The sequence below is a fragment of the Vipera berus genome, assembly GCF_964194415.1.
Source record: "Vipera berus genome assembly, chromosome: 2".
In the NCBI taxonomy this organism is placed as follows: domain Eukaryota; kingdom Metazoa; phylum Chordata; class Lepidosauria; order Squamata; family Viperidae; genus Vipera; species Vipera berus.
Genome location: NC_138203.1, coordinates 277611165 through 277637783, shown reverse-complemented (window position 1 = coordinate 277637783; position 26619 = coordinate 277611165). Strand labels below are relative to the sequence as shown.

Below are 26619 nucleotides of genomic sequence, written 5' to 3'. Positions count from 1 at the left end.
TTAAGACAGACATGTCAAACACAAGGCCCGGGGGCTGGATCCGGCCCATGAAGTGGTTTCATGTGGCCCGCGACGCCATCCTGGAAACAGTGAGGGAACGGCCCCCACTGCCTTGGCCCTGGCCCAGAGACCCTCCTTCTGCCAGAGACCCTCAGATCTGTCCCACTCCTGCCCAGGCCCCCATAGGCACCCTTGATGCGAACGATGTAGAGCTGGCCACGCCCACCCAGTAGGCCATACACACTCTAGCCATGCCCACCCAGTAAGCCACGCCCACCCTGGCCATACCCACCCGGCCCCCTGAGGGCAACTGCAATGCTGATGCGGCCCTCAATGAAATTGAGTTTGACACCCCTGCCTTAAGGGATTTGAAGTGGGCAGTACTAGCAATAAGCACTTAAGACTTATATACCGCTTCACAGTGCTTTACAGTCCTCTCTAAGCGGTTTACAGTCAGCCTATTGCCCCCCCCCAACCCAACAACCTCGGTCCTCATCTTACTGACCCCCGAAGGATGGGTGAGTCAACCTTGAGTCGGTCAGGATTGAACTATCGAACTGCTGACAGCGGCAGTCAGCAGAAGTAGCCTGCAGTACTGGATTTTGGCCACTATGGCTCTCAATGGACTTTCTCTGTTTTCTTTTCAAAAGCTCCTAAGCAGTAAGTTGAATTCAACTCCACATTTTATTTCAGATCTCTCTCTCTTTCTCTCTCTCTCTCTGCTTTCAGAAAGCACCATCTACATCATTCATAGCTTGGGCGAGAGATGGGAGGGGGGGACAACAAGCTTTATATTGGTTTTACAAGTAATCATTGACTTACAACCACTCTTTTAACCGCAGTTCCAATTTCTGACGGCTTCAGAAAAAGTGAGTTATGACCTTTATCCTTAAATGTTATGACCATCGCAGCATCCCTCAGTCACATGATCATAATTCAGTCACTAGACATCTCACAGTGTATGACAGTCGCAGTGTCTTGTGGTCCTGTGATTGTGACTTTCCCATTCAGCTTCCCACAATCAAAGTCCATCGGGGGAAGCCAGACTTGCTTAACAATCATGACAAGAAGCAGTTGTAAAATCAGATCCCATCACGTGGTGTCTCGCTTACTGACTGCATTCCTTAGCAACTGAAATTCCAATCGCAATTGTGGTTGCAAGTCGAGGATTCCCTGTCTTTATCTCAATCATACACTAAAACTCATTCTTCTATTCTACGACTGCTCAATGGATTGTAATCTTTCAATTACTACATTCCAGTCATGGAGATTTTCCCCCCACTAGGTTTTAGTTACATCTGTGGCCTGACTTTCCTTAAATATGAATCCCCAGATAGTTCTTCAAGTTACTTCTCTGACTGATGTATTTCCAGTGCTAAGGAACTGGGGTGGTTGGTCTCCGGTATGAATTCTCTGATGTCTCTTCAAAGTTCCTGATTGATTGAACCATTTCCCACACTGAGAACATCTGTAGGGTCTCTCGCCAGTATGAATTCTTTGATGCCTCTTCAGGAGTCCTGCCTGTCGGAAACATTTCCCGCAATCAGAGCACTTGTGCGGTTTCTCACTGATATAAATTGTGGTGTGGATTTGAGAACATTTGTAGTGTTTCTCTCCAGGATGAAGCCTCTGATGTTTTTTCAAAGTTCCCATCTGGTTGAAGCCTTTCCCACACTGGGAACATTTGTAGGGTCTCTCTCCGGTATGAATTCTTTGATGTCTCCTCAAGGTTCCCGATTTATTGAAGGATTTCCCACACTCCGAGCACTTGTACGGCCGCTCTCCGGTGTGCGTTCTTTGGTGTATCTTCAAAACATCTGCCTCAGTGAAGCATTTCCCACACTGGGAACATCTGTAAGGTTTCTCTCCGGTATGAATTCTCTGGTGCCTCTTTAAGTTACGCATCTCATTGAATCCTTTCCCGCACTCGGAACATTTGTACGGCATTTCTCCAGTGTGAATCCTTTGGTGTATCTTCAAAAGGATCCCTCGGGTGAAGCTTTTCCCACACTGGGAACAATGATAGGGTCTCTCCCCCGTGTGAATTTTTTGGTGGGTCTTCAAATTTCCTGCCTGATTGAAGCTTTTCCCACACTGGGAACATCGGTAGGGTCTCTCTCCTGTATGAATTTTCTGGTGGGTCTTCAGATTTCCTGCTTGATTGAAACACTTTCCGCACTGGGAACATTCGTACGGTTTTTCTCCAGTGTGGATTTTCCGATGTTGATTCCATTGGCTAAATTTGCCAAAGCGCTTCCCACACTGAGAGCATTCATACACTTTCCTTTCAGCGTGATCAGGGGCCTGAGTTATATTTTGCGAGTTTGCACGACTGAAGGTCTTGACATACTCAAGAGAAGGGCCGTGTTTTTCTTCTAGATAGCTACGATGGTATCTGTCCAAGTGGCTCCCGTTTCTACTCCCGGAAAACTTACACTTTTTCTCAATTCTCTTATTTTCTTCCTTTCCCCAAAAGTCCGAAACACACTGGAGGTCTTCCTCGGAGCTAGGCCATTCCTCAAAGTCCTCCGAGGAATCTACCATGTCAAGCTCCACCCTATAGTGGTATTTCCTACCATACTTAGAGAACAATGGCGTTTTATCCTTGCTGGATAAAGTGGTCTTTCCGATAACTGTAGGAGAAATTTTGGGGGGCATCAAAAGATGTTCCTTCTCGTTCTCCATAGGCGACTTCTGGATCTGCTTTTTTGGCCTGATGTTTAACGGCAGATTCACGGAGCGTTTTGGGGAGTCTATCCTGGAGGAAGTTTCCAGCTTTTCATCTTCACCCGGACAATCATCCATCTTGAACTCGCTTTCCCATCCATTACCTGCCGAGGAAGAGAAACCGTTTTTAACCATGCCTTGATTACTTATTTTCACCGTGCCCTTAACTTCCTTTTTTTTGGAATTTTCTTCCGAGATTGTTTCCCACTGTTGAACGTCTGGCCATTGGGAGGAACCACACCCCACTGTAAATTAACTGACTCTTGGAGTGTGCAAGTAAATAAAACCATGGCAAACCAACCACCTGGGTAAAACAACAAGCAGGAGGGAAAACAAATCGCTCTAAAATGACACCATAAATCAAATAATCAAAACGCTCTCGGCGGAATGGAGGCAGTCTCTGAGTTATGACCAATGGCTCAGTGGCCGTTTGAAGTTACAGTGGCGCTGAACAAAGGGTACTCAATCCCTGATACTGAAGTTTCAACTTTTGCAGCAGCCCTGAGGTCACAGGATCAAAAATGGAGCACTTGGTTGCTTACCACTGCGGGGGCTCTTCGGCTCTACCCACCCACCTACCTGCCTCCATCTTTCCCCTTTTGGCTACCCAGCACAGAGACACTCCTCAGCAGTGGCACAGGGTCTAAGTCAGGAGTCTTCAAACTTGGCCCCGTTATGACTTGTGGACTTCAACTCCCAGAATTCCTGAGCCAGCCATGCTCAGGAATTCTGGGACTTGAAGTCCACAAGTCATAAAAGGGCCACGTTTGAAGACCCCTGGTCTAAGTAAAGGCCCAGGGCCTTAAACAGCCGGGCCATTACCACCTCCCAAGCCTCCCCAGACAAGGCTGGCAGGAAGGCAAATAAGACAGCTGGTCATTTGTTTACTTATTTAGAGTCATTGAGGCCATTTGGAGGTTTATCAGCAGTTCCAAAAAGGTTCCACAACCATTTGCACTCATGTGACCCTGAGGACACAGATACACCTCCAAGTGGCCTCAACGACTCTCTAAATGGATGCAAATGACCGGCTGTCTGCAAGGAATATAAATCCTTCCATTCCCCACCATCCAGTCAGAGTTGAAGAAGCTTCTTGGAGGAGAAGCAAAACATCTTCAGAGAGAGAAAAAAACAAAAGTCCAGTTGCCTCTTGAAAAAACCTCTTTGGGACAACTAAGCTCAGAGGCCACCAAGAACGTCCCAATATCAGTCATTCTCCTGCTTTAACTGGTGAGGTTTTGGGGGTCTATCCTGTATGTGAGGTCTTAATATATTCAATTTCCTTTGTCACACTCATACAGTTTCCCGTTGCCCTGGGAATCCTTACCTAACATACTGATCTCCATTTCAACCCTTTCCCTCTTCATGGTTTCCAAGAGTTCCTCCTCTGCAGGATCAAAATCCACAGGGTCGTCCTTCAGCAGCCCCTGAAAAAGAGAGACAGACAGATCCATTCAGATGGATTTTGACCAACAAAAAAACCAAAACTCATCCACTCCCTTATCCGTCAAAAGCGCTGCCCAGAATCAGTCAGGATCCAAAACACTATAAGCGGTCATTCAGCGGATCGTGCGACTGTGTCCAATTTTATTATTTTTTTTGCAGCAGTCATTTAACACAGGGGGTCTTCAAACTTGGCCCTTTTATGACTTGTGGACTTCAACTCCCAGAATTCCTCAGCTAGTGTGCCTGGCTGAGGAATTCTGGGAATTGAAGTCCACAAGTCATAAAAGGGCCAAGTTTGAAGACCCCTGATTTAGCAAACCTGGCGGTTGTCAAATGAATCTGTTTTATCCGAAAGGTGGGTTGTTGTTGTTTTTTTGCAGGAAAACAGAAGTAAACACTGGACACCAGCAAAAAAAATGATGAAGATTGTACTCGCATGGCTACAGGATGCTGCAAAAGCCATAAAGGTGAGCCAGGTAACAAGCACCCAAAATGTAATCGTATGAAACCCCCCCACCCACCCCCAGCAGAGGGCGGTCAACTTCAAAATTGAGTCCCAAGTACCTTTTGGGGAGGTATTTTTGGTGCTTTTCCAAAGCACCAGAAGACAAGACAAGAAACAATGGATGGAAACTAATCAGGGAGAGAGAAGCAACCTAGAACTAAGGAGAAGTTTCCTGAGGGTGAGAACAATTAATCCCATTTTTTTTAATCCCATTTATATCCCGCCCTTCTCCGAAGACTCAGGGCGGCTTACAATCTAAGAAGCACAAATCAAATGTGCTTAGCAATAGCCTTCATTCTATGTATATGCCTGCTTATTAGGACTTCCCCCCCCCCAAGTGGCATTTTTACAAAGTCAGCTTATTGCCCCCAACATTCTGGGTCCTCATTTTACCTACCTCGGAAGGATGGAAGGCTGAGTCAACCTTGAGCCTGGTGGGACTCGAACCTGCACTAATTGCAGGCAGTGGAACCAGTGGAACAGCTTAGCCCGCCTTCAAAAGTTGTGGGTACTCTATAACTGGAGGTTTTTAAGAAGAGACCGGACAGTCGCTTCTCTGAAATGGAATGGAGTCCCCTGCTTGAGCAGGGGGCTGGACTAGAAGATCTCCAAGGTCCCTTTTAACCCTATCCAGATTGATTGAAAGGCTTCAAACAGCCATTGAGCAATTAGACCTTAAGCAAGGAGTAGCTGTGTGTAAAATATTAAACTTCTCATGATTCCCATATAACAGTTTGACCTTGGTAAGGCCACACTTGGAATACTGCAACCAGTTTTGGTCACCACGATGTAAGAAAGATGCTGAGACTCTAGAAAGAGTGCAGAGAAGAGCAACAAAGATGATTGGGGGACTGGAGGCTAAAACATATATAAGGAACGGCTGCTAGAATTGGGTATGTCCAGTTTAATGAAGAGAAGGACGAGGGGTGACATGATAGCAGTGTTCCAGTATCTCAGGGGTTGGCCACAAAGAAGAGGGAGTCAAGCTATTCTCCAAAGCGCCTAAGGGTAGGACAAGAAACAACGGATGGAAACTAATCAAGTAGAACTAAGGAGAAACTTCCTGACAGTTAGAACAATCAACCAGTGGAATAACCTGCCTCCAGAAGCTGTGAATGCTTCAACACTGGAAGTTTTTAAGAAGAGACTGGACAGCCATTTGTCTGAAATGGTATTACGTTTTCCTGCCTGAGCAGGGGGTTGGACTAGATGACCTCCAAGATCCCTTCCAGCTGCATCATCATCATCATCATCATCATCATCATCATCGTTGTTGTTGTTGTTGTTGTTGTTGTTGCTGTTGTTATTTACCTTCCCAAAGCTGGAAAAGCAGTCCTGTGAATTACCTCCACATGAAACAGTTATTGCAGGCCACACAGCTGTGTAGGAAAATAAAGGGTAAAGAACCACTTTTTGTGCATTTCGCTTAAAAAGCTGACTTTCGGCCCTGTCTATTGTACGAATGCAACAGATTTGCAACCGGTTTTACGCAGGCAATTCTAGAAGCCTAATTCAGATTCGGTGGCTGTCAATTCTGGAATTCAGGTCCTACCTGATAGGATCCAGATTTGGCCTCTTGCAGGCTTGACAAGAAGTCCTCCACCAGGGCCACCGCCTGGGAACACGTGTCTGGCCTTCCCGCTCGGATCCAGCTCCGGAGGTCCGGTGGGAGGCTAACCAGGAACTGCTCCAGGATCAGCAGCTCCAGGATCTGCTCCTTGGTGTGTCTTTCTGGCTTCAGCCATTGGAGACACAGCTTATGGAGTTGGCCGTAAAGTCTCCTGGGGTCTCCCAACTCCTGGCAGCAGAACTGCCGAAAATGCTGGCGTTGCATCTCCGTCCTCAGGGCTTCCCCTCGCAAGATGGCGGCCTTCACTTTGCCGTAGTTTTCCCGCTCTTGGCTTTCCAGGTTTTGAACGGCCTCTTCTGCTTCTCCGCTCAAGGCTGGGAAGAGTTGGGCGGCCCATTCGTCTCTAGGCCACCGGCAAGCTTTGGCCACTCTCTCAAAGGAGAGCAGGAAGGCCTTGGGGTTTTCCCACGGAGAATCCTCTGACCTCCTTGGATTCTTCCATCCATTGGGAGGGGGTTGTGATGCCTGGAGGAACTGCTGCCAATGGACTTCCCAGCTCTCTTCCACCCTCCAAAATGGATCATTTTTGTTCTTCTGAGATGCTGCCCATTCCGGCTGTCGCTCAGACCCAGACCGAGATTGAGTTACACTGGGCGGTTTCCCTCCATCGACTTCCTCTTCTAAATTTGGACTTCCGGCTTTTACTTCTTTCAGCATTTTCTCCATCCGCTGCCCTCTAAAACCTAGTCAGAATACATTCATATTAAGATTTTTAGCAGGGCATTTTGGGACACAGCGTTAGCACAGCGGCTCCCAACCCTTTCCATCCCCCCGCACTGTCAAGGTAATGATTTAGAAGCTAACCAGCTTCTATAATGTGAGATGAATGATGCAATGTTAGCAATGACTCAGCAGGAGTCTGTATCCCTTTAAGAGCTTGAGTATAAAAGGGAAGGCCTTGCTGGAGTCTTTCTCTCTCATCCATTTCCTGCTGTAATTGCTGTGTATTGGAGTTTGCTGAATGGCCACATGTATGTATCTTGTTTCTAGTGTATATTTGTAGATAGTGTAATATAAACCACCATTTAATACAGACCACTGTTTACGGTGTTTACTCCTGGGTTACCTCAGCTCAACAGGACTGTGCATGCTCTGACACACACCCATAGAAAGCTTCTGATATAGTCTCACACCCCTTACAAAAGTTTGAAATAACAGTAACAAAAAATGCATGTACACTATAATTTTGAAAAGCCCAGTTTTCACACCCCCTGGAATATTGTCTCGCACCCCCAGTTGGGAACCCCCTGGCATGGTATGAAAATAATAATTAGATAAGGGGAATTAAATAATAGAAAGCAAGGGATAGCTGCTCTCCAAGCTTCTCTCCGTGAATAAAACCGAGTCATTTTGGTGTTGTGGTGAGAATGCTGGTCCAGAAACCAGGAGATTGTGAGTTCTAGTCCTGTCTCAGATACAGAAGCCAGCTGGGTGACTGTGGGCCGGTCCCTCTCTCTCAGCCCAACCAGCCTCGCAGGGTTGCTGTGGTGGGAAAAGTAAAAGGCAGGGATATTCGGTACATTTGGTTGTCTTGAGGTGACAAAATAATTTAAAAAACAAACAAACAAGGTAGTCGCACAAGTTGCTGGATGTTTAGAGTGGGATGAGTTTTCTTTTAGTCTCAAAACGTTTGGAAAAGGCAGTTTTCGTTTCAAAATTGTGACATGCATAACTGTTCTTTTAAGTCTGAAGTATTTCATACGGTGCTTTTCGTGCATTAAATCAGCCTAATGATCTTACCATTTTTGTTGGGAGTTTTTTTATTATTTGTATCCCACCTTTATTATTTTTATAAATAACTAAAGGAGACAAACATATCCAAACACACCTTCCTCCTCCTATTTTCCCCATAACGACAACCCTTTGAGGTGGGCTGGATTGAGAGAATGACTGGCCTAAGGCAGACATGTCAAACACAAGGACCGGGGGACAGATCCGGCCCGCGAAGTGGTTTCATGTGGCCCGCGAAGCCATCCTGGAAACAGTGAGGGAACGGCCCCCGCTGCCTTGGCCCTGGCCCAGAGACCCTCCTTCTGCCAGAGACCCTCAGATCTGTCCCACTCCTGCCCAGGCCCCCATAGGCACCCTTGATGCGAACGATGTAGAGCTGGCCACGCCCACCCAGTAGGCCATACGCACTCTAGCCATGCCCACCCAGTAGGCCACGCCCACCCTGGCCCTACCCACCCGGTCCCTTGAGGGCAACCACAATGCTGATGCGGCCCTCAATGAAATTGAGTTTGACACCCCTGGCCTACGGTCACCCAGCTGACTTTCATGGCCAAGGCGGGACTGGAACTCCCAGTCTCTCACTTTCTAGCCCGGTGTCTTAACCAGTAAGACCAAACTGGTCTGTATTTAGCTGAACGTAGACTCTGTATTTATGAAGAAATGCTGGCTTCTTAAACCAAATATAACCTACACAAGGAAAGAGATAAACCAGTTGGGGGTAACGTAGTATTGTGTCACAATCTGAGATATGGGGGGGGGGTTGCCCTTGTTATAGCCACAGTTCCTGTGCTACCTCTGCATCAAAGTTGACTGATTGGTTAAAACCATATGAATTCTGAATTGAATAAATGAATAAGTTAAATTAAAATGTAATTAAATTAAACATGGCTGGCAGGGAAGATACGGCTAAGCAAAAAGCTTTAATTATGTAATACAGCGCTGTTGGGAAACACTGCATTACAAGTATTTGTCGTGGTTCGGACAAATGCAGTACTTCAAAGAACTTCAAGGCATTGTTCACCTTAAAGAATCTTTTAATATAGTTGCAGAGCTTCAGCAGGTACATATTGGAAGCCAAAATCTGAATTCTCCTCCCCTGAACGCATTGTATCAAGCACAATTCCCTCCCTTAATTAAACATCATAAATCACATTCTCCAATTAGTTTAAAAGGAAAACTTCCCCTCCTGATTAACAGCCCGCCAAATTGTTATCTTCTCTTATTACGAACAGTCTTGGGATACATTCTCCCTACTCCCCCAGCGACCTAACTCTAAAAGTAATATACAAGTTTAAAAAAAGGCTACATCTCCCTATGATGTCAAGCAAGAACATCCGATGTTAGCAGCATTGACACTTGTTATGTTTCAAGAAAATCCTGACCCAGCACATTATTTATTTATTAAATTATATATATTTATTGCATGTATTTAACTGTACTGGTCTCCATCTCACCATGTTCGATCTCCACAGCCTCCGCAGATTCTTCTTCATGTAAGAAAATGACGTCTTTCTCTTTCAATGGCTCCTGAAACAGGGACAAGAGTTTCACTCGGCAGAAAGCACTGATTTTTGCCACAAACATCCCACAAGCCCACACAATCACACCAGGTCCTCGAGTCTTTCTGAGGCTCACTAAGAGGAACTTAGTTACAAGGAGTCTTTGTCCTACAGCCATTTATTCAGTGACTACTCAAAGTTATGACGGTCCTGAACAAATGGTAGTTACAACTGCTCCTCGGAGTTCTGACCATACCAGCACCCCGATGGTTGCGACCTGAGCATTTGGCAACCAGTTCATATTTGCAACTGGTTGCAATGCCCCTTGATCACATGATCACCATTTGCAACCTTAATTGTAAGTTGTTTATTTTTATTTTTGCTCCCCTAGAAGATTTCACTTTGTTTTTCAATCGAACTGTGCAACTTACAAAGGTAAAGGTAAAGGTTCCCCCGCACATGCGTGCTAGTCGTTTCCAACTCTAGGGGCCAGTGCTCATCTCCGTTTCAAAGCCGAAGAGCCAGCGCTTGTCCAAGGACGTCTTCCGTGGTCATGTGGCCGGCATGACTAGATGCCAAAGGCGCACGGAACGCTGTTACCTTCCCACCGTAGTGGTCCCTATTTTTCTACTTGCATTTTTTTTACGTGTTTTCGAACTGCTAGGTTGGCAGAAGCTGGGACGAGTAACAGGCGCTCACTCTGTTACGCGGCACTCGGGATTCGACCCGCCAAACTGCCGACCTTCTGATCGACAAGCTCAGCGTCCTAACCCACTGAGCCACCGCGTTAAAAGTGGAAAAAATTCTGAAGAGATATATCTTCAAGTCTGATTTGTGGACGTCTCAAAAAGTTGACATTTTAACAGGGGCGTGTAGGCTTTTTATACCCACTGTGAATAGGAATTAAAATGAAAGCCGAATTGTCAACCGTACCTGACATGGCTTGGATTTGACTTCTGGCTGGCTCCTAAGGAAGATCTCCATCAGAGCCACGGCCTGGGAACCTGTGTGCGGCCTCTTTGACTGAACCCAGTCCTGAAGTTTTGGAGGGAGGCTGGCCAGGAACTGCTCTAAGATCAAGAGCTCTAGGATCTGCTCCTTGGTGTGTCTCTCCGGCTTCAGCCACTGGTGGCAAAGCTCCTGGAGATGGCTTTGGACCTTTCGTGGGTCTTCCACTTCCTGACAGTAGAACTGTCTGAAACGTTGACGTTTCCCTTCCCTTATGACCGCATCTCCCCTCAAGATGGCGGCCTTCACGCTCTCATAATCCTCTTGATGAATGGTGTCCAGGCTCTGAAAGGCCTCTTCAGCTTCTCCACAAAGAGCTGGCAGGAGATGGGCTACCCACTCTCCTTTGGGCCACTGGCAGGCTGTGGCCACCTGCTCGAAGCAGGCCAGGAAGGCCTTGGGGTCTTCCCATGGAGAAACCTCCAAGTTCCTGCCTGCGTGGATGGATTGGGTCTCAAGAAATGGCTCCCACTGTGCGTCCCAGCTCTCCTCCATCCCAATGAACGGATCTCTTTTGATCTTTTCAGATGGTTCCTAAAGTTGCTGGCCCGACTGAATGGGAGAGGTGAGTCTTTCTTCTGATCCCTCCTCTTCCAGTTCTTTTGGAGGCTTTCTCACCCTGTCTGCTTTCTGAAAGCCAGAGTTGGGTGCTTATCAGATTAGATCACTTTTGAGCACAGTTGGGCTAAAGAACGTCTTAACAGGTTAGAGACTGCGAAGAAGGATAAAAGAAAACAGGCATTTGTTCTCCACGGTTCACTTTTTAAATTCTAAGTAAACGTCTCCAGAGCTAGAAAGAAAAAAAAAGGCCACAAGCTACACAACTCACACAGATGCAGAATAACAACTTATGGACACTTTATAAACCCACAGATTTCTCCCCCACCCCCTTTTGTGCATCAAAAGGAACATGTTGCTAAACGGGCAACCTATTCAAGCAAAACTGAATCCCCAACCCCCAAAAATAAGACGGGGGGGGGGATTCTTTCTCTAGCTAAAAAGAAAAAGGTATCTCTTTAGCTGTCTCCCCACCCCTTTATTTGGGGACGGGGGAAGCCGCCGGCCAACCGGGCCCCCTTCTGCTCTCCTTCCCCCCGCAAGAGTCAAAACACACACACACACACACAACACACACGGTGCAAGAGCTCAGCGGCGGCCCTGCATTGGCGCCCCCCCCCCCCGGGACGGAGGAAGGATGGGGATCGGCTCCTTTCTTCTCGCCCCCGGAGCCCCGTTGTCCCCGGCCCGCCGAATCTCCCTGCCCCCGCCCCCGCGCTGGAAAGGAAGACAATGCAACACAATGCAACGCAATGCAATGCAACGCAACGCCACGCGATGCTCCGCAGGCAGCCAGGCTCCGGGAAACGGGCTGGAAGGCGGGCAGGCGCGCGCCTTTCCCGGGACGGAGGGGAGGCCTCCCTTTTGCAACGGCCCGCCGGCTATTCTGGAAGAAGCCCCCCCCCCGCCGCCCCTGCAGCGCTGGCGGCGCACGGAGGAGCCCGTACCGCAAGCGGCAAAAGAGGCCGCCGATCTCCGCCTGGGTTCCGCCCGGTGGGGCGGGGAAGCCCGGGGCGCCTTGAGGGACTCCCCGGCTGACCGGCGGGCTGCGCGGCTGCAGCTGCTCCCGCCTGTCCCCGCCCCGGTTTGGTTGCAGCCGGCGGCGCTCCCGCGGGCGCCCCCTCCCGGACGTCGCCGCAACGGCAGCGTTTCGCTTCACCCGAAGAGCCGGCGACGCGAAGCAGAATCTTCGAAAAGAGCCCGCCGAGAGCTCGCGGGTTGCGAATTTTCGGCACGGCACCGCCTGTCCCGAGGGGCTTTTTTTCACCAGGCAGATGGATCATGGACTTTCTTGGGTTTCTTCTCCCCCCCTTTTTCTTTCTTTCTTTCTTTCTATTCTATTCTTATCCTATTCCATTCCATTCCATTCTATTCTATTCTACTCTACTCTATCCTATTCTAATGCTAATTCTATTCTTATTCTATCCCATCCCATCCCATCCCATCTTATCCTATTCCTATCCTATCCTTTTCCATTGTATCCTATCCTATCTTATCCTATCCTATTCCATTCCATTCTTATTCTAACTCATCTCATCCCATCCCATCCTATTCTTATTCTATTCTTAATCCTATTACTATCCTATTCTTATCCTATCCTATCCTTTTCCATTGTATCTTATCCTATTACTATTACTATTCCTATTCTACTCTAATCCTATTCTTATTCTATCCTTATTCTATCCCATCCCATCCCATCCTATTCCTATCCTATCCTTTTCCATTGTATCTTACTCTATTCTATTCTATTCTTATTCATCATCCCATCTCATCCTATTCTTATTCTTTCCTATCCTTTTCCATTCCATCTTATCCTATTCCTATCCTATTCTTATCCTATCTTATCCTTTTCCATTGTATCTTATCCTATCCTATCCTATCCTATCTTATCCTATCCTATCCTATTCTATTCCTATTCTATTCTATTCTTATTCTATCCTATCCCATCCCATCCCATCCCATTATTCTATTCTATTCTATTCTATTCTATTCTATTCTATTCTATTCTATTCTATTCTATTCTATTCTATCCCATCCCATCCCATCCCATCCCATCCCATCCCATCCCATTATTCTATTCTATTCTATTCTATTCTATTCTATTCTATTCTATTCTATTCTATTCTATTCTATTCTATTCTATTCTATTCTATTCTATTCTATTCTATTCTATTCTATTCTATTCTATTCTATTCTATCCTAATGTTTCACTTCTCATCCAAGAAGCTTTTTCACCTCTGACTGGATGGTGGGGAGTGGAAAGATTTATATTCCTTGCAGACAGCTGGTCATTTGCCTTCTTTTAGAGGGACGTTGAGGCCGCTTGCAGTGTCTATGGAGCTTCTCAGTCATCCAGGTCATGGTTGTTTCAAATATGTTTTTTTTTTCTTCAAATGGCAACTGGACTTTCTTGTTGTTTTTCTTTGAAGACGTTTCGCTTCTCATTCAAGAAGCTTCTTCAACTCTGACTGGATGGAGGGGGAAATGGAAGGATTTATATTCCTTGCAGACAGCTGGTAATTTGCGTCCTTTTAGAGCAGACATGTCAAACACAAGGCCCGAGGGCCGGATCCGGCCCGCATAGTGGTTTCATGCAGCCCGCGAAGCCATCCTGGAAACAGTGAGGGAACGGCCCCCACTGCCTTGGCCCTGGCCCAGAGACCCTCCTTCTGCCAGAGACCCTCAGATCTGTCCCACTCCTGCCCGGGCCCCCATAGGCACCCTTGATGCGAACGATGTAGAGCTGGCCACGCTCATCCAGTAGGCCATATGCACTCTAGCCACGCCCATCCAGTAGGCCACGCCCACCCTGGCCACGCCCACCCGGCCCCCTGAGGGCAACCGCAATGCTGATGCGGCCCTCAATGAAATTGAGTTTGACACCCCTGTTTTAGAGCAAGGGTGTCAAAATGCCAGCCCACAGTCCGGATGCGTCGTGCGGAAGCCGCGCCCACCCACCCCCTCTGGCAAGGGGGAAAAATTCGCGATACGTCGCAACACATCATGTGTTGCGGTGAGTCTGACAGGCCTGTTTTAGAGAGCCGTTGAGGCAACCTGGAGGTTTAGCTGTATCTTCAGAGTCACCTGAGTGGTGCAAACAGGTGTGGAGCCTTCTTGGAAATGTTGAAAGGACTGTGTTGTAGACTTGAGATAGATGAGGTCGTATCCCTCCCCCTCTGTTGACAGAGAGCTGTTCAGTTTTGACCTAGGTGGCCTCTTTGACCCCTCTTTCAAAGCAGCGGTCCTCTCTGTCCAAAATGTGGAGACTTTGCTGCCTTTGAACGAGTGGCCTTTGTTTTGTTTTTTTTGGAGCAGCTGTGTGTTTATTGGTTAACATTCACTCATATAAAAGGTAAAGGTAAAGGTTCCCCCGCACATGCGTGCTAGTTGTTTCCGACTCTAGGGGCCGGTGCTCATCTCCGTTTCAAAGCCAAAGAGCCAGCGCTTGTCCGAGGACGTCTCCGTGGTCATATGGCTGGCATGACTGGACGCCAAAAGCGCACGGAACGCTGTTACCTTCCCACCATAGTGGTCCCTATTTTTCTACTTGCATTTTTACATGCTTTCGAACTGCTAGGTGGGCAGAAGCTGGGACGAGTAACAGGCGCTCACTCTGTTACGCGGCACTCGGGATTCGACCCGCCAAACTGCCGACCTTCTGATCGACAAGCTCAGCGTCCTAACCCACTGAGCCATATATCATATATGTATAAACAATTAAAGGCAGATGAACTGCTCAGGTTTGTCCTGATGGGTTTGTTCTCCTACGTCTGCAAGGAATATAGATAGATAGATAACCTTGTCATTTTTTTTATTATTGTGGGCACAATGGCACACATCAAAAATGAAATTTAGTTGCCCGCTCTCAAAGTGAAACATACATGACACACACCTAACCATACTTTATACACAATATGTGTACACCCACACCGCTACATATACATAACAAATAAATATTAAATACTGTCCATCTTGAATATATAACAGAAGGTGGGAGCCTGAGAGTTCACAAGGTTAATGCTGTAGGGAATGAAACTATGGCTGAATCTGGATGTTCTGCTACGGATACCACGAAGCCCCCTCCTCCCAGAAGGCAACAAGGAAAACAGGTCGTGAAGAGGGTGTGTAGTGTCCCAGATAATCTTACGGACCCTGTTCAAACAACGCTTCTGTGCTATGTCCTGGATGGGAGGGAGGGAACTGCCAATGATCTTTTCGGCCGTCCTCACCACTCTCTGCACCGCCTTCCTGTCTGAAGCAGGGATGCTTCCAAACCAGACTGTGATGCTGTATGACAGGATGCTCTCGATCGTCCCCCTGTAGGAAGTGGTCAGGACAGGGGAAGGAAGATGAGCTTTTCTCATGCGATGCAGAAAGTGCAGGCGATGCTGTGCTCGCTTCACCAGTGTCTCGCTGTTGAGCGACCAAGCCAGCCTACTCGTTAGCTGCACACCCAGGAATTTTCCGTGCACCTTTGGCGTCTAGTCATGCCGGCCACATGACCACGGAGACGTCCTCGGACAAGTGCTGGCTCTTTGGCTTTGAAACGGAGATGAGCACCGGCCCCTAGAGTTGGAAACGACTAGCACACATGTGCGGGGGAACCTTTACCTTTACCTTATAAATTCTTCCATTCCCCACCATCCAGTCAGAGCCGAAGAAGCTTCTTGGAGAAGCGAAACGTCTTCAAAGAAAAACCAGAAAGTCCAGTCGCCTCTTGAAAAAACATCTTGACCTGGATGACTGAGAGTCTCCGTAGTCATTCAGCCTACTTGATCTGGACCTGATGCGGGTCACTTTATGCTACCATGACAACAATGTGGTTCTGCCCACCAGAGAGGAGCAAGCGGCACGTGCCAAAGTGGCCAGAAATGGATCTTCTTCGTAGGAATGCAACCGATGTTTTGTTGAGTACAGGTGGTCCTCGACTTACAACCAGAACTGAGCCCGCAGTTGATGTTGCTGAGTGAGCAATTTGTTGTGTCCCGTTTTACGACTTGGTTTGTTAAGTGAATCACTGCAGTTGTTAAAAGCTAGGGGCAGGATTGTTGCAGGAATCTGGCCTCCTCATCGACTTTGCCGGTCACAACGTCGCAAAAGACGATCGGTCGCATAACCCCCAGGACTCTGCAACCGTCGTACCTACGAACCAGTTGACAAACATCCGAATGTCAATCGCGTGATATGCGGCAATCGTCTTAAGTGTGAAAATGGTCATTAAGTCCCTTTTTTCCCCAGTGCTGTTGTAACTTCAAAACGATCACTAAACAAACTCTTGTAAGTCAAGGACTACCTGTAAATGCGATGGGGAAACTTGCAATTTAAGGCGCGGCTTTTGTGCATGTAGGGCTGCCCCATTTTCCCATGTCTGTGTTTGTGGGCTGGTCTACATTTATATTTATAGGGTGCCCGGCTGGGTGTGGTTCTTAGTTGTTCCATTAGGGTGTTGATGGCCAGCTATAACTTCTCATAGCTGTAAAGCAGGTTACTCATGTGACCAACTTCATTTTAAGTACTTTTTTTTGTCAATGGCCATTAAGCAAATTAACGGTTCTCTATGGACTGGACGTAAAGGCGTTTTTAGCAGTGTCATACAACACGACCATGGGATGCTGTAAACAGGCATACTTGCACCCTGGTTGCTGAGTGCCCAAATCACACTGCCCCCCAGTCATCTTAACTTTGAATCTGGTTTGTAAATACTCTGAAAAGTCGCAAAGCACGTGATCATAAGTTAAGAACTATCTATGTTTCAGTCCAGAAGTGTCTGTATTGGGAGCAGATGTGCACAAGGAACGGTTGCTGGAATTGGGTATGTCTAGTTCAGGGGTAGGCAACCTTGGCTCTTTTATGACTCGTGGACTTCAACTCCCAGAATTCCTGAGCCAGCAGTGCTGGCTCAGGAATTCTGGGAGTTGAAGTCCACGAGTCATAAAAGAGCCAAGGTTGCCTACCTCTGGTCTAGTTTAATGATGAGAAGGACTGGGTGTGTGTGTGACATGATCTCAAGGGTTGGCCACAAAGAAGAGGGAATCAAGCTATTCTCCAAAGCGCCTGAGGGCAGGACAAGAAGCAACGGATGGAAACCAGTCAAGGAGAGAAGCAACCTAGAACTAAGGAGAAACTTCCTGACAGAACAATTAACCAGTGGAACAACCTGCCTCCAGAAGCGGTGAATGCTCCAACACTGGACATTTTTAAGAAGAGACTGGACAGCCACTTGTCTGAAATGGTATATGGTTTCCTGCCTGAGCAGGGGGTTGGACTAGTTGACCTCCAAGGTTCCTTCCAACTTTATATTATTATTATTATTATTATTATTATTATTATTATTATTATTATTATTATTATTATTATTATTATTATTTTGTTGTTTATATTGTTGTGGTTAAAACTTTAAACCAGGGGTCTTGAAACTTGGCCTTTTATGACTTGTGGACTTCAACTCCCAGAATTCCTCAGCCAGCATGCCTGGCTTAGGAATTCTGCGAGTTGGAGCCCACAAGTCATAAAAGGGCCAAGTTTCAAGACCCCTGCTTCAAACCTCTCCCACACCGTAGAGCAGAAGTGGTGGCCGATGGCCCCTTTATGACATGTGGACTTCAATTCCCAGGATTCCTGAATTCTTGAAGTCCAAGAGTCATAAAAGGGCCATTGTTCCCCACCCCTGCCATAGAGGGCCTTGGCCTCCAGTGTCGTTTTCACTCTGCTTCTATAAGATCCCAACATATCATTGTTCTGCGGGAACACCATAATCTCTGACGGTTGAATAAGTGATTCCAGTCAATGGAGGACTTCAGCTCAACTGAGAGTCTCTGAAGCCACAGTGAGCCAGGACTGAAAAGGGACAAACAATTAAGTGAAGAAGAAAAGAAACTTCATAGTCAGACTTATAATACTAATTTCCTTTTAATTAGTTTCTATGACCCACATTAGCCTCTCAACGTGGTAATTTTGAGGGAACAAGCAACAACAGCCTTCAGCGTAACTCCACTAAAGCAAAATGAACCTAAAAACACAATGAAATTGGGGAAAAACAATGATTTTCTTACTTTTTTTCCTCCCATTTCCTCCCATTCCTATACTATATACTATTGGACCACACAAACATAAACGTTGAGCTCAGCTCTTGTTGACGTCACACACGTGTCCATATATCTTGCTTGGCACCAATATCTGCATGATTTACTACTACTGTCTTCTGGAATTTTTTTTTTAGATCCCAGTATGGCCTGCAGCCCTGAGATTTCCTTGTGGTCTCCCATCCAATTACTAAAAAGATCTAACCACTCTTAGCTTCCTGAGATAGCCCAAAAGTTGCTATTAGGGGTGCGCAAATAATCCTGCACATGACCTTTCCTTACAGGATTTCAGATCTGGGTCCAGACTGACAAAGGTGCGTTCTAGAGAGAGATATGTTGGCAGGGACTATGGGAAAAAAAAACCAAGTACGTTGGTTGTGGTGAGGGCCAATAAGGGGATACAAGGAAAAGAAGGAAAAATGAAGGGCAGGGTGAATAACTGTAACATCCTATAGGCTCACCTCCCATCTTTCAAGCACTTTTACCTATCAGGTATGATTTGGGAAGCGAGTTAGTGGCACACACCCCATAAGTAGGAAGAAGACGGGTGAGTAGGGCTTAAGTGCTGACCTACTCACCCTGTAAAACGCCTCTGGATTTTACCTCAGTCAAAACCTGAACAGGCCCAGTTCCAAATGTCAGGTTTGTTTTTCCCCCCACAATTGCAGACTATCCAAAATGGTTCAACCAAACGTCCCAAATGCGCCGTCTTTGTTTCAACTAAAAAAAGAAGAAAAAAAGAAGGCATCTTTCTTATTTTGTGCCCAAGCACATTTGTGAGGCCAGCGTTTTCCAACCTTGGCATGCTAGGTAGAACTTCAACTCCCAGGATTCCCCGTTTGCCGAGGTTGAGAAACAGCACGTTAGGCAACGAAAATGCAATCTTTACACAAGACTCCCCATCTTCTGTCAACTCTCTCGCTGAGTTGCTACAGTGAATTAGCTGAAAGATCCTAAACCCCTGAGACTATCAACTTGACAGACATCTGATAATCCCTCGTCACCCGAGAACCCGCCCAATTTAAGGTCCCAGATACAAACATCAGGGACCTCCCAGCCAGGTCTACACAAGTGCTGGACAAATGTCAAGAGCTGGAGCCCACCAGGGCCTGCACGGGCACACCTGGCAGATTTACAAAGCCCACCTTCCTGAAACTAGTCCTAGGCCTTCAGCTGGATTTTATAAAACCTTTTCGCTTTAGGCCTCCACTGCCATGTGCAAAAAAAAAAAAGGTTCAATCAATCAATTTCAACTTCTTGTGGGAAAAAAAAAAGATCTCGCAAAGTTGGAATTGATCGATCAAACTTTTTAGTCCCACCCAGCCTGCCGTTACCACCGCAGCCATGCCCACCCAATGGGCCACGCCCACCCAATGGGCCACGCCCACCCGGCACCCGACGATACGTAAGTGGCTTTTTGGGTTGCAGTTTGGGCACTCGGTCTCTAAAAGGTTTGCCATCACCGACCTAGTCATTTTCGGAGATCAAGCACCATTCCTGACACTTCCACCCAAAGCGGCCAGTGGTTCCACACATCTGGAGGCCACGGGGTTAGAAAAAGATGCCTATGGTCCCACTTCCCAAACCAGAGCGCTCCGTTCTCCCTTTACGAAATTTCTCTCGCTCGTTCCTCCACCTCCTCCTGTTCCGCCACCTTGTGACTATTTAGGGCTTCCCGGGCGTGGATTTTCTGGTGCTTCACGAGAACCGCGTGGTGGGGGAAGCGTTTTCCGCAGATGGCGCAGAGGTGCGGCCTCTCCCCCGTGTGGACTTTCCGATGCCGGATGTGGCTGGCCTGGTTCGAGAAGCACTTCCCGCAGAGGGCGCACTTAAAGGGCTTCTCGCCCGTGTGAATCCTCTTGTGCACCATCAGAATCTGCCACTGCCTGAAGCTCTTCCCGCACTCAGAGCACGCGAAGGGCCTCTCCCCCGTGTGCACCCGGTGGTGCCTGTCCAGCTGGGAGGAGGTGTTGAAGGACTTTTCGCAATCGGGGCATCCGAAGGGTTTCGCCTCCCCAGAGCAGGAACCTTCCTGCCGCTTAACGGTCAAAGCGCAACCGCCAAAGGCTTCCCCGGGCTGGGCCCATGGGAAGGGCATCTCCCCGCCATGGGTTTTCTGGTGGTTGAGCAGCTGAGACTTCTGGCTGAAGCTCTTCCCGCACTCCAAGCAGCCCAACTGCTCCTTCTTAGCATGGACTCGGTAGTGCCGGGTAAGGACCCAGCTGACAGTGAAGCTCTTCCCGCACCGATCGCACGAGTAAGGCCTCTCGCCTGTGTGGGTCCTCTGGTGCACGACCAGGGCCGATTTGAAGCTGAAGCACTTCCCGCAGTTCTGGCACGCAAAGGGCTTCTCGCCCGTGTGGGTCCTCTGGTGCGCGGCCAGCACCGTGCTCCGGCTGAAGGTCTTGCTGCAGACGGAACAGGTCTTCTTCCCCCGGATCCGATACCGTTTCTTGACCACCGGCGGGCTGAGGTTTCTCTCTTCTCCTGCCAGAGGGAAGATTTCCACCGTGGGCTGACTTGAGGCATCTTCTCCCTTCTGCTTCAGAACAGCATCGGGACTCGCCAAGGGGTCTCTGCCCAACTGGGGCTCGGGGAGACTGTCCCAAGGAGTCCCCTGGAGTTTCATGCGCTCGGTGTCCTCTCCCCGGGAATCCCCCTCTTTCATCTCGGCGATCCATTCATCAGCGGCTGGAACAAGAGTGGAGAAAGAAGTTACTCGAAGAGCCATGGGCCTGATTTTCAGACCAACAGCAATCTGTGTGCCTCAGGAGCGAAGCTGCTGCCCCTCGCTGGACCGATGCTCAGCCTCTGAGCTTTGAGAAATGCTATTTACCGATTCATTTCTACACTGCTCGTTGCATTTCTAGGCCAGGTAACAGCCACTGTTCCCCGGGCAGTGGGTCAGTCAGATTTACGATATGTCAGCCCTTTTCAGGTAGGCCAGATCGGGAAACAGACTCCACAAGAAATGCTTTTTACTGACTACAATAATAGAAGTTCAAGTCACACAGTGTTTCCTCTCCTTCTTATTCTAAAAAGTGGGTTATTCTGGGAGCTGAAATCCACATACTTTTAGGCTTATACGGCATTCTCTGGGAGGTACACAATGTCAAAGCATTATTTTGCACATTGCCCCCAACAATCTGGGTCCTCATTTTACCGACCTCGGAAGGATGGAAGGCTCAGTCAACCTTGAGCCTGGTTAGGATCGAACTCAAGACTGTGGGCAGATTTTGCCTGCAATACTGCACCTTAGCCACTGCACCACCAGGGTTCTTTTAAAGTTGCCAAGGTTGAGAAACACTGCTAAGTAGAGGCAAGGTAAAGCTTACATTTCTTTCTAATATTCTTTTCTCTCCTTAGGCTTAAATAGAATAGAATAGCAGAGTTGGAAGGAACCTCGGAGGTCATCTAGTCCACCCCCCTTCTCAGGCAGGGAAATTTCTCCTTAGTTCTAGGTTGCTTCTCTCCTTGATTAGTTTCCATCTGTTGCTTCTTGTCCTGCCTTCAGATACTTTGGAGCAGGGCTTTTCAACCAGTGGTACGGGTACCACCTGTGGTACATTGGCACCTGGTAGGTGGTACGCGACTATCCTAGAAAAGTGGTAGCGGGGTAGGGGAATGTGCTGAACTGGTGGCAGCACCGCACAAGCCTGAATGAAAGATGGCTGGAGCTGCAGGGCTGTCAGGGCTGAGTGGAAGCGCCAGGATCAGTGCTTCTTCGGGGCTGTCAGGGCTCAGTGGAAGCGCTATGATCAGTGCCAGGCTCCAGCTGGAGCTTGGCGCTGATCCTGGCGCTTCTGCTGAGCCCAGAAGAAGCGCCGATCAGCTGGAATGTTGCAGCATCTCCAGGGTCTTGTGATTTACATTCAGATGCTTGGCAACTGATTCATATTTATGACGGTCACAGTGTCCCAGGGTCATGTGAAGTGACCAAAACCTGCTGCAACCACCAGCAGATAGGGGGGGGGAAATAAAAAATAAACACCCCACCCCACCCCCGCTGCCAATCCTCAACAGAAATGCTCACAACAATGAAAACCTTGGACAAGAGGAAGAGCGCCGCCGGGCGGGCGGGCGGGCAGGTGTCTTGCTCGGCTGTGGCTTGGGGGGAGCACTTTCTTCAGTGCCATTGTAACTTCGAACAGTCACTAAGCGAACTGTTGTAAGTCGAGGACTACGTGTACTTCATCACTTTTTTCCTTTTTTATTTTTTTTGGTCATCAGGTTTTTGACACCTTGCTAGGCCACTGGTGGTACTCGGATAGTGCCTTATCCTAAAAGTGGTACAATGGGTTGAAAAGGTTGAAAAGCCCTGCTTTGGAGAATAGCTTGACTCCCTCTTCTTTGTGGAAGCCCCTGAGATACTGGAACGCTGCTGTCATGTCACCCCTCGTCCTTCTCCTCACTGAAGTAGACATACCCAATTCCAGCAACCGTTCCTGATATGTTTTAGCCTCCAGTCCCCTAAGCCTCCTTGTTGCTCTTCTCTGTACTGAAAATCATGTTATGGGAACTCCTACATTCCGTTTCCAAGGTCATCTGTGTGGTTCTCTACAACAGGGGTCCCCAAATCCTGGTCCACGGCATGCCAGAAACTGGGCTAAACAAATAAGCAAAGCCCCATCCGCAAGATGCAGGCAGCAGAGGAAACCAGGCCCCCTCTCCAAGGAACCGGTCCCTGGTGCCCAAAGGTTTGGGGGGTCACTGCTCAAGAATACAGGTAGGTCCCGATGAGTGCCGTTCATGAACCCCACAAAATGCTGACGTTACCGAAGTGATATTTCTATGGAAAAACAAGGTCCTCGACTTACAAGTTCGTTTAGTGACTGTCCGAAGTTACAACGGCACCGAGGATAGTGACTCGTGACCATTTTTTTCACACTTAACAACTGCGGCAGCATCCCCGTGATCAAAGCCTTGGTGGAGCAGTGGGCTAATGCCTCCTTCAGTAACACCAGCTGCCTGCAATTAGTGCAGGTTCGAGTCCCACCAGGCTCAAGGTTGACTCAGCCTTCCATCCTTCCGAGGTAGGTCAAATGAGGACCCAGATTGTTGGGGGCAATTAAGCTGACTTTGTAATAATGCCGCTTGGGGTGTGTGTGAAAGCCCTAACAAGCAGGCATATACATAGAATGAAGGCTACTGCTAAGCTTGTAAGCCGCCCTGAGTCTTCGGAGAAGGGCGGGATATAAATGGAATTAAAATAAAATAAATAAATAAGCAGGCATATACATAGAATGAAGGCCATTGCTACGCACATTGATTTGTGCTTTAGATTGTAAGCCGCCCTGAGTCTTTGGAGAAGGGCGGGATATAAATGGGATTAAAAAAAAAATCAGACGCTTGGCAACTGACTCATATTCCTGACGGTTGCAGTGTTCCCCTTTTGTGGACTCAACTGACAAGCAAAGTCAAGAGGGAAGCTAGACAAATTGTTTTGGCTTTCATGACTAATCTGGGTTGATCCCTAAAAATAAACAGAGGTTTAGAACTTATTCCGATAAAAGTTTTTGTCTCCTCAGCACGTGTATCCTGGCAAGCAATCTGGGATGTGTGTGTGTGTGTGTGTGTGTGTGTATGTATATGTGCCGGTCTAAAATATTTGTCTTACCTTCTGAATTGCCCCCGTCCTCCTTCTCCTCCTCTTGCTTGATCTTGCAATCGAACTGCCTCTCTGCGGGGATGAATGGCGTCTGCTTAGAGATGGGGAAACTCCCAGACGCCTCCTGGATCAGTCCTGGGCCCTGCAAGAGCCCAAAATTTGACTTAGGAGGACAGGACAGGTAGCCCTTGACCTGCGACCGTTCACTCAGCAACTGTTCAAAGTTAGGACAATCTAAAAGACTGATCTCCGGGACGGAGAGTTTTATTATATACTAAACTTTCGTTAGCCACTGCTAACGTTGTTGTTAATGATTCAACTGTGGAGATGGTTACCAGCATCAAATTCCTGGGTGTGCAGCGAACGAGTAGGCTAGCTTGGTGGCTCAACAGCGAGACACTGGTGAAGCGGGCACAGCAGCGCCTGCAGTCCTGCACTTTCTGCGTCGCATGAGAAAAGCTCATCTTCCTTCCCCTGTCCTGACCACTTTCTACAGGGGGACGATCGAGAGCATCCTGTCATACGGCATCAGTCTGGTTTGGAAGCATCCCTGCTTCAGACAGGAAGGCGGTGCAGAGAGTGGCGAGGACACCCGAAAAGTTCATTGGCGGTTCCCTCCCTCCCTCCCATCCAGGACATAGCACAGAAGCATTGTTTGAACAGGGTCCGCATAATTGTCTGGGATGCTACACATCCTCTCCATGACCTGTTTTCCTTGTTGCCTTCTGGGAGGAGGGGGCTTCATGGTATCCGTAGCAGAACATCCAGATTCAGCCATAGTTTCATTCCCTACAGCATTAACCTTGTGAACTCTCAGGCTCCCTCCTTCCGTTATATATTCAAGATGGACAGTGTTTAATATTTTATTGTTATGTATATGTAGGGGTGTGGGTCTATACATACGTTGTATGTAGTATGTTTTAGGTATGTGTCATGTGTTTCACTTTGAGAGCGGGCCACTAAATTTCATTTTTGATGTGTGCCGTTGTGCCCACAGTAAAAAATGACAATAAAGACTATCTTATCCTTATCTTATCAAAGTGTAAGCTAACATTGGGAAGGCGAAGTCTTAATTTTTAAAGGGTTAAGGGTTTTTTAAAATAACATTCTTAATATTTAGCAAACAGCATGTTGTCTGGGTTCATGTATTTAAAAAATAATAATAATTAATTTCTATATTATAATCGACATGTTAATCGCTCAATAATCTTATTAGTATATATACAATATTACACAGTACGTATCACGTTCTTTCTCTCTAACTCGTTTTTCTACCCACTGATAAAAATCGTCCCATGTTCTAAACTACACGGAGTCTTCTTTCTCTTTTATCTTTAATGTCAATCTGTCCATTTCTGCAGAATTTAAATAGTTCTCCTTCTGCTGGTTAAGTTTTCATTTTCCCAATATTGGGCAAAGGCAATTCTGGCTGCAGTTGATACATGTAAAATCAAGAAGGAGCCTTGGTGGAGCAGTGGGCTAATGCCTCCTTAAGTAACACCAGCTGCCTGCAATTAGTGCAGGTTCGAGTCCCACCGGGCTCAAGGTTGACTCAGCCTTCCATCCTTCCGAGGTAGGTAAAATGAGGACCCAGATTGTTGGGGGCAATTAAGCTGACTTTGTAATAATGCCGCTTGGGGGGGGGCGAAAGCCCTAATAAGCAGGCATATACATAGAATGAAGGCTACTGCTAAGCTTATAAGCCGCCCTGAGTCTTCGGAGAAGGGTGGGATATAAATGGAATTAAAATAAAAAATAATAAATAAATAAGTATATACTGTATAATCTTTCTCGTAGTTTCTTCTTGTTATGCCTAACAGCAGACATGTCAAACTCGCGACGTCACATGACGTCGCGCGACGTATCGGAGCTTTTTTCCCCATTGCCGGAAATGGGGTGGGTGCGGTTTTGTTGCGGTGCATCCGGCCCGCGGGCCGGCAGTTTGACACCCCTGCCTAACAATAATAATAATAAATAAACCTTTATTGTCAAAGTACAACATGTGTACATTGAGATTAGCTGAGCCTCCCCGCGTGCTCTCTCGCCCCAACACACAGTAACAACAAACCCTCCATCCCAACTACACCACACACCGGCCTCCCAAGTCAATTCTGCATAAGATTATGTCCCATTTAAAAGCCTAACAGCCCACGGATAAAAGCTATTTTTCAGCCTGTTGGTACGGCTGGCTATACTCCTATGTCTCCTACCGGGGTTTTTTTTAGTCATTTTTTCCAGCCATGTGTGTATTTTTGACCAAAATCTTTTAGCTTTAGGGCGTGTCCGCCAGATGTGATAATCAGTACCTGGTTTTTGTTTATATTTTACAAACACTTCTTTGACGTATTTTTTTAAAACATTTTTTGCTAATCTCACCGGCGTTAAACGCCACCTGTAAAGTTAAGGGCAATCTTGACTTGGTTGCAACTGGTCCTCGGAGTCCCAGATTTCCAGTTCTCTGCAGGTCACACGATTGGGATCTGGACTCTTGGCAACCGGTTTGAATCCAGGACTGGTTGCTGGACCCTGTGACCGTTATGATCACCAACTGCAATCTTCCCTGCCAGCTTTCTCAGAAGGTCACTGGGTAAACTGACAGGGACGGTGGAAAGTTGTTGGGATAGGTCTCCCCCACCCACATACCCTCACAGCACGTTCCTGTGCTGCCCCCCCTCAAACCCCGCCAATCCCGTCCCCGCTTGGCAGCCCTTCCTGCTTGCTTGAGGCTTACAATATCCTGCCGCCTTCCCCGCTGCCTTTGGCTGTGGGACGACGAGCAGGAAATTGCCTTGCCTAACACCTACGGGGTTCAGCTACCGCTGGCA

The 26619-nt window shown here is 47.6% G+C and overlaps 1 protein-coding gene across 1 annotated transcript in view; it reads right to left on the bottom strand.

The window, feature by feature from the left end:
- Positions 1-665: 665 nt before the first annotated feature.
- Positions 666-26619, bottom strand: part of LOC308663009 (uncharacterized protein) — a 31647-nt gene continuing 5693 nt past the window's right edge. Inside the window, exons 3-10 of the mRNA XM_081319153.1 lie at positions 23804-23936; positions 19797-20877; positions 12052-12291; positions 10472-11057; positions 9494-9566; positions 6231-6991; positions 4055-4154; positions 666-2831 (exon numbers count right to left, since the gene is read on the bottom strand). Coding sequence (XP_081175279.1) covers positions 1342-2831; positions 4055-4154; positions 6231-6991; positions 9494-9566; positions 10472-11057; positions 12052-12291; positions 19797-20877; positions 23804-23936 — 4464 coding nt within the window. The 3' untranslated portion in view covers positions 666-1341. The remainder of the gene's footprint in view (positions 2832-4054; positions 4155-6230; positions 6992-9493; positions 9567-10471; positions 11058-12051; positions 12292-19796; positions 20878-23803; positions 23937-26619) is intronic.